This window comes from Pestalotiopsis fici (assembly GCF_000516985.1).
Source record: "Pestalotiopsis fici W106-1 unplaced genomic scaffold PFICI_Scf_7, whole genome shotgun sequence".
Lineage (NCBI taxonomy): Eukaryota > Fungi > Ascomycota > Sordariomycetes > Amphisphaeriales > Sporocadaceae > Pestalotiopsis > Pestalotiopsis fici.
This window is the reverse complement of record NW_006917097.1, coordinates 869,698-878,188: the sequence shown is the minus strand read 5'-3', so window position 1 is coordinate 878,188 and position 8,491 is coordinate 869,698. Positions and strand designations below refer to the sequence as shown.

The 8,491-nt window shown below is 51.2% G+C and overlaps 1 protein-coding gene across 1 annotated transcript; it reads right to left on the bottom strand.

The window, feature by feature from the left end:
- Positions 1–3,413: 3,413 nt before the first annotated feature.
- On the bottom strand, positions 3,414–8,000 carry PFICI_09906 (uncharacterized protein; the record flags this gene model as incomplete). Its single annotated transcript, XM_007838487.1, has 3 exons — positions 3,414–6,711; positions 6,767–7,376; positions 7,436–8,000. 3 exons carry the CDS (start codon positions 7,998–8,000, stop codon positions 3,414–3,416), a joined length of 4,473 nt encoding a protein of 1,490 aa, XP_007836678.1.
- Positions 8,001–8,491: the final 491 nt, after the last annotated feature.

The window sequence follows — 8,491 nt, the reverse complement described above, 5'->3', positions numbered from 1 at the left end:
GCCAGGCCACGCCCCCCCCCCCCCCCCCCCCCTCGCACCCTAGCCAGCCTAGGACTGGAGAGACGAAAGAGAAAGAGTGCACCCAAATTGATCTGCTTTAGCAGGTCTGGGCCCGAGTCTTGATTGTAGGTAATCTACTGTGTAGTGTACCATAGTATGTAGATGCTAGCGGGGCGATTAGGGAATGAAGATGAAGTTCTACATAGTACGGCAACAATAAAACCAGTGCTCATTCTTTTTTTCTTCTCCTCACCTACAGATCTGAGCCATTGGACGTATATTGCACGGTCAGACGAGGGAGGCGCGGTTTGCATATTGACAACGAAGAAACCAAACAAAAAAACATCAAAACCCTGGTTTAATCCACACAAGAAAGATTTCAACTGCATCAGATGCAGAATACTAGGACTTTTCGGTCGCCTGGCGGGGGCTGAGCTTTTCTGTATGGTTTACACAGTAGCAGCATGGTCAGGTTGCACCCATCGGTCGGCAAAGAAAGAAAGGTGCTGCTGTTTCTATCAATGTGACTGCAGAAGCGTAGTCTCCGCTAGCCCCCAAAATTGGCACGCGAAAGAGACCAGGGGTGGGCAAGTCAAGGGTATGGGGATAGGCTGGGACGGTGGGGACACCGCTTCGGAACTGGAAGACCAGAAAGATTCGATCAAGAAGGGGAAAAAAAAAAAAAAAGAACCACACACCGTCCCCGACTACTCCATAATAATGGTCTTTCTTCTCTTTCGAGTGTCTCCGGTGTCCGTGTGTCCCAGTTTCCATTGTTAGCAGCCAGCCCTGGAGCCAAGCAGGCCAAGCACCAGCACCAGCAGCAGTGATCGCTGATAGCGGCGGCCGTTAATAGAGTTCCCCTAGTTCAGCCAAAAAGTGACACTCCGCACAATCAGTTTCTATTTTTGCCCCTCTTCATTAAACGTTCTCCATCTCACCTCGGTAATCCGTGTTGGAAATTGTCCCCAGCAGCATTCTTTAGTTTCTCGTAGTAGCTTCGTACTGTGGTAGGTGACATGACAGATCAATTGATAGCAGTCAATGTTGCAAGTGAGAGTGGCTGCTGCCCAAGGCATACTACTACTTACCGACTGTGATCAATGTTCGAGTCGTGTGCTCAAATGAGAGAGTACCTTAGGTAACATTGCGCAGCCTCTTTTGTATGTACAATGACAGACTGGCAGCGTGGCTCAACGCACCTGCAGATATCATTGTATGTATGTATGCCAGCAAACCAGCCCAGCCCGGAGGTTGCTTGGATTGGGCGGGTTTTTCTTTGGCGGGTTTCAACCGTTGGACGGATGGCGACGGCGCGTCGCCTGCCTCCACGATCTGCTTACCTACCCATCTTTATTACCTTTCACTGCACTAAGAAGCTGCCTAGTTAGGCGGCGGGCTGAGAAGAAGGAGGGAAGGGGAAAGTTGCAAGGCCAAACAAGAAAAAATGACGGCGCCTGCATTCGCTCCCGTGTCGTTCCAAGCCATGCTCGGTCACTGATGAGTCCAGAACCTGGAGAGCTGACTCTTGGCTTTTCGTCTGGTGTCACACGCACGCCTAGTGGAAAACACACACATACACACACAACACAATGCATTGAATGATTGGCATATCTGCAGCAGTAGACCGACCAGGACCGGCAGCTGGCTCCTCCTGATCGGGGAGCCGGGATTCGCGCTGCGTGGGGGGGGGGGGGGGGGGGGGGTGAGGCTGTGAGGCAGCAAGAAAGAAGGGAAAGGGGAGTCCAACGTCATTGAAATCCCCTTTCCCGCCAATACCCTTTGAAACAAAAACCTTTTGTTGTGGGGAACAGTCATTTGGAAGCAAGCATGGCACTCTTGACCTGCAATCACTGAAATGAGCAGACAGAAACAGACAGCACAGCACAGCACAACACCGTCCATTGCTGACCGTACATACACAACACAGCCACGGTGGAAATTAACCACTTGAAACTCTGGCACGAACCCCACAAGGCAGACTTTTTTTTTTTTGCCTTGACTTTTGAAGGGGAAAGATTCCGATCAGTTCTTGTTTCTTGCTAGTATCTTGTCTGCTGAGCACACTCTGATATTATTATTACTGACCTGGCTCTGGCACTGTACGTACACCTCGCACCACTGGAAACAGACGGACTGGGGCGCGGGAAGTTTACCCGAAACCAAAGATCTGCGATTAAAGTGACAGCGCTAGAAAGGCTGCCCTGTCTGCCCTGCCCTGCTCTGCTCGCTCAACTCCGTCCGTACTCTCTCTGCCTTGCTGCCCCCTCTGCAAAAACACACACCCTGTCCAATCATGACGCAAAAGTCTACCAAAGAATACGAGGCAGAAGTCAAGTCTTGGGGGTTTTCTCACGTCTTTACTTGGACTGATGGCCCGTACGTGTACATCACCTGCCTCTCTCGCATATTCATCCTCTCTACTTCTCCCCTTTTCTCGCAAACAATTGGGCCTCTTTTTCTGGCCCACCCCTCGGTCTTGACAGGCATCATGAGGAAAAGGCTGACTCGAGTCAAATGTATCGCGCAGCAATGCTCACTACAGCCCACATTCCCATTCGGGGCTCACTACTCACCTTATTCTCAAAGGGCAGCTGACCATTACATACCCGAGAGATGACCGCCCCGAGAAGAAAACATATTCAGTCGGTGACCGCATTGATGTTGATGCTGGCAAGGTCCATGAGGTATGGATGGGGACCGAAGGCTGCACCTATGTGATTGGCGAGTAGATTAGGTACGCAGTAGGATACAAAATAAAAAGGGGGAGAGAGGTTGCAGTTGTCGATCCTCGACTCTACCCATTGACCAATTGCGCCATGTATTCTCCGGACCACATCATCACATCATATAACGACAATAGATTGGGACATAAATGTATAGGTAATTGGGTTTGTATTGGGATTCAGGAGACACTATGAGCGCCGCCAGATTCTTAGGTATATGTATGTATGCCAACGTAGACTTGACCATCAACACGCCCGGCCGCCTTTCCATTGCGCACTTCAAGATCATCAGAGGAATAACAAGACTGAAAACATATACAACATGGTTCCCTACGCCACCTGATGCAATGCCATGTCATAACGAATGACGCTCCGCCACCTGGGCCTTTCGTTGATTGATAGATTGATTGGAGCCAGCGGGAGCGACCACTCAACCTTTCTCTTACCAACAGAGAACGCTGCTTGCATCTAAAGTGGCCCTATACTCCAAGACGAAAACAAAGGGGAAAAACAACAACACACAAGGTAAACCACGCTCGCTATGATGGGATCTTGTAAAGCACATTCGAATCACCCAACCAAGAAGATGCGGTATAGAACAAAAGAAAAAGAAAAAATCGGGAGCTTGTCGCAGCTCCAATGAGAAGATAATGGTGGTACAACTGAACTTGGCTCTATCCGATATCATTATATCTTCCTTGCATCAAAGAGATGCAAACTGAGACTGGTGTCGTTCTCGCCCACGTTCGGTGTAGGCTCACTAAGGATTTCCCATCTTCGCATGATGAACGGTGTCAGCCGCTCTGGTAGCATGCCCATTCCAATCCCTAGAGCCATGGCGCGCCGCTCGTTGATACCCATGCCGGGCGGAGGTTTCTCCTTGTGCGCCAACATGAGACTATCGGATGGATTGGGCCAGTAGCTGAAGAGGTAGTGAATGCGACGGTCTGAAGTCGCATCCTTTACTGCACGCACGCACTGCACTCGTGCGTCGTCGGCAAGATTGTCTGCTAGCAGTAATGCGATATCATATGTGCGCTGAGACAGTTCGAGCTCGCGGATACGTTCCAGCTCTTGCACGAGACCGGCAAGCACGAGTAGTACCCGGGCACGTGTCTCGTTTGCCGGCTTTGACGCGTCGGTTGCCCCCGGTACGACAAGATTGAGATACGAAAGAAGGAGCGGCAGCCAGTGCTTGATGGTTGTGACTCTCAATGGAGCCAAGTCTGCGCTACTTGATGAAATGATCTCCCATTGATCGGCAATCTTGTCCGCCACGGTGCTGGAGATGGGCGCTGCTTTAGGGCCCGGTGTGCCGCGAACGATCATGTCAATGACAGCGAGTAAGTTTTCTGACATGCCAACCGCCTTGCTATCCATATCTTCGGCTCCTGCACCCTTTGAAGACGGCATGAGGTCAATAAACCGGGCCTCTGCTCGGGTTCTCATGTGTTGAGTGATTTCCGGGCTCATCGAAGAAAGCATTCCCGTCCACATGATGTTGTTGGCATCAATGGCATTGTCAAGCGCCTTCGACAAGAGAGCAAGCTGCGACTGAAGTCGGTCTCCACCGTCGCCGCTCGAGTCCTCAGTTGCCATATTCATTGATAGCTTCACCTGGCAAAACGGTAGCGTGAACTCATTAGCTAGTTCGAGCACCTGCTCGAAAGTCTTTTGACCACCACCCTCGGGCACTAGCAAATTTGTCGTCATGTTCTCAATTAGTGAGCACAACTTGGGGTCCGGGCTTTTTGGAGACAGAGTCTGGCTTGCAGCTTGTGGATCAACAAGCACGAGACTGCGCAACAGCTCGAGGAACTGATTTCGAGTGTTTTCGTCGTCCAATGGCTGGGGAATTGGGGGTTGCAGGCCTCTCGATGCCGAATATTCTGCCAATGCACATCTGATCAAGAGCATCATTTCTTTAACGCGGTCGGCCTTTGTTTGCTCCTGAATGATTCGCAGTCTGTAACAGTCCTCTGCAGTCATGGTGTGGTTCGGTATCAGCTTCATGACCAAAAGCTGAAGGACCTCTTGCACATAGATGGAAGCAAATCCCACAGCGTTTCCGGTTTGCATGCCGTTTCGATTGGCGGTGGCAAACAGGGTTGGTACAGAGAGGCACCCGAAACTCAGAAGCAGTGGAAAGATTTGAGGCATGCTTGGACGGTGGCTAAGCTTGCGAATATGTTGGACCCAATCCCTCATCAAATTGTCAAAATGCTGGGTATCGAACACTCGAAGTCTGGTGAGCAGAGTACAATATGGCCGCTGCCTTTTCTCGTTTGCCTGGTTCCAACAGTTTTGAAGACGATTAATGATTGTGCGAAACAGTCGTTCCATGGTTGATTTATCGGCATTGGTGAAACTAGCAAGCTTTTCAATCTGCTCGTTCAATTCAGTCTCATCATCTTGCAGCTGCATGGCCATGTTGTCGGAGAGCGGAGAAGACGCATCGACTGCATTGCTCCTGTCCATCCTCAAGAGATCATGCTGTAGGTGAGCTGCAATGTCTGTCAGGCCGGGAAGTCGTGGCGCCAGGCGAGCCAATGCAGCTAGCAGCGGCCGAGCACCGATGCCTTGCATCTCATTGATTGCCTTTAGACGCTCCAACAAGGAGTCGAATAATGATTTGGCTGATCCGATCGCAGAGAATACTTGGCAATGAAGGTTAATAGTATCTGCAAAGGAGGCAAGCAGATCCGCATTGCAGCAAGAGGGTAGTAACAACCTCAGCGATCCTTCGAGCATTGCAAAGTCTTGAGTTGCCTCCAAAAGCATACGGATAGAGTCGAACTGAAAGCTGGATAGTCCGACACTTTCCTTGCCAGTTTGGGTGTTCTGCGCAAAACCAGCCACGAGGCCATTGCAAAGCCAATTGCCAACTTCTGATTGAAGTGCGCGACTGCTCAGAGTGAGGCGTTTGGCAATCTTCTTCATGCTTATAGGTTTCTTTGCCTGCATGAGATCATTTCTCTCGGGAGGAAGCCCAAACGACTGGCGGATACACACAATGGCGCTGGCAATATCATCCGCCTCAAACGAGGCAGAAAACCCTCCTTTGCGAAGTATAGTGGCGCGGAGGTTCCGAATGGTGTCCTTGAGGCTGTGTGTTGGTAGCTCGACTAGTAGTCGAGTCAAGCATGGAGCTTCGGGTAACGTCTCGGCAGGGTCTATCAGTCCTCCCCTAGCAATGAGCCATTGAAGGTATCGCGGAACAGAAAAATGGTCAGACCGAACCAACTCTGACACAAGATGGTACACCATATGTCTCCGGCTGGACTCTTCAAGAGGATCTTGGTCCATGAAGTCGAGAATGGCTCCCGTCATGTCTACATCTAGTGTCGACCACGATCTCAAGATGTTTGTAGTAACGAATAGCTTGGCAATGCCGGGCCGGTACAATGACATGCACCATTCTAGCAATATCCTTATCAAACCATTCTTGTCTTCGCTGAGTTTCCACAGATGAGAAGCCAAGTCTGGGCTGTAAGGCTTTCGTAAAGTGATGTCTAGTAATTTGACGGCAGTGCTGCGGACGGCAGGTCTAGACTTTATATTTGTGCTCGTCAGACGTTCGACACGACGATCGATTGATTCAGCGGCACTCTTCTGAGGTTCGTGACCCGTTTGTAGTAGTGGCAAAACCGCACCTCTGTACCTGTTCCATGTTGAAGGATGGATGAAGCTGTCGGGGCTTGCCAATAATAAAAGCTCGAGGAGCGATTGCAGTTGCGTTGTCAAGGGTAGAAGGATGTCGCGGTCTGGATGGTTGTAGATGGCAGCGTAGTGACTCAGAACCGCGGTGACAAATCGTCGTCCGATTTTCCTTGAACGTAGTAAATCCTGCCAGTAGATTCGAATAGTCAGAAGCCACATGGGCAATCTTGCCTGATTGCTATTCTCTAGGCTAGAAACTAGCCAGTCCATATAATGGTCTCGCTCCATGAGATATTCGTAGTACAGGTGAGTAGCTAGACGAATCCTTTAATCCAAATCAGCACCCAATTGGAGGCATTTGGAGTCGGGAAGGTACTTACGCATATGTAACCTTGATCTTCCAGTCATCTTCACCAAAAGCGCTACAAACGCTTTCCACAAACTGCTCAATATGAACCGTCCAATCTCTGATCCATTTTGTCTCGCCGCCCATGACAAATTGGCCATTGACACCTTTTCTCTTGAATGCTCGGATTTCATTTGCGCCAACACACTTGGCTAACCATACGGCGCGATCTGTCGGAACTTTCTTGCTCAAACACTGGTCGAGTAGGACTCTCCCTCGGATGCCGTGCGGAATAGTCCTGCTGAGTCGTCGGAGAGAAATGGCAGGGTTCGCCAGATCTTTCAGCCACAACTCCCTCTTCGTATCTGTGAGGGTGACGCGTGGTGGAGGCTTAAAGGTGGAAGCCGAAGTAATTTGTCCGCTGTGTCTCCGCTGGTTCATGATACCAGTAAACAAGGTGGACAATGTATGCAGTCCGCTTTTATGCTTAAGCGCAGGAAAAATAGTAGCTTTTGCCGATGCCTGCTCCGATTGGGGTTGGGCTGGGGGTTTGTCGTAGTTGTTACCTAGACGAATTCCCTGATCCGAGAAGCGATCTTCTGGACCGTTGCCCGTCCACGGATTGAAATCGGCATAACCTAAATCTTGTCAGCTGCATGATGCTTTGAAATTTACGGAAATCAAGGCTGCCGAGACGCCTTACCTGATGGTTCGCCCTTGCCCATATTAGAGTATCGAGGGGCGTCGGGAGGAATCTCGAGAACAAAAGGCTTTGGCTTCGCGTCTTTCTTGACCGGCGCAGGGGGCGGCGCCTGTGGTTTTCCCGGGTTGGAGGCGGGCGCGACAAAGCGCGCCCGCCTCGGGGGCATGGGAAGAGGAATCGAATCGTTATCGGCGGTCTGGCATTGCGACTGAGGCGCGCTGAAATCACCGAGAGGGGACGCATCGCCAAGGGGCATCATACGCGACGGCGTGAAGGCCTTGTTGGCTGAAAGGGGGTCGAGGTTTTGGGGAGACTCGGAGAAGCCTGCGTGCGTGATGCCATCGTTGGACAGCTCCAACTTGAGTTTTGAGCCACCTCTTCGCGCACCATAGGCACCAACATCGGCCGACACATCACCGAAGCTGTCCGACTTTCGTATAGGGGATGGCGGTAGGTACTGTTGTGAGAGAGACCGCTGGTGCGCTGGTCTTTGGGACAGCCCCGAGCCGGATATGGACCGTTGGGGCTGCCGTTGCTGAACGGCCAATGGGGGCCGCGAGGTCATGATGGGAGGACGGCGTAATGCGCCATCTCTTCGAGAGTCGTCGATATTATACAATGACTGTGGCTATTATGTATATGCAGCGATGCAATGATGGCAAAACGACGAATGGCAAATGGCGACAGCAAAATCCAAGCAAGTCTATGATACTGAAGCGGCTGCAGCCCGACGACGGGTCTCGCGGGTGGCTCTGAGTAGTGTGAGCTGTTTTTTTCTTCTTCTTCGGTGTCGTGAAGCACGGTGGAAGTGCAAGTCTGATGCAATGCCGGGGAGCCAGCCGGTCGGGACGTGTTTAGGTGAAGAGAGACAAAAAAAATGAAACGTCGTGAGGTCGGGGTGCTGTCTACCGCCGACCAAAGTCTCGTGAGAGGGAAGTGGTGAGATGAGGTTGAGAGGGATGGAGCGACGTTGGCCGATTACCAATGGTGGTGCAGCAAGCCACTCAGCCCACGGGCAGGTGCCAGTGCGAGCGCGAGCGATAGTGGTTGCGTTGC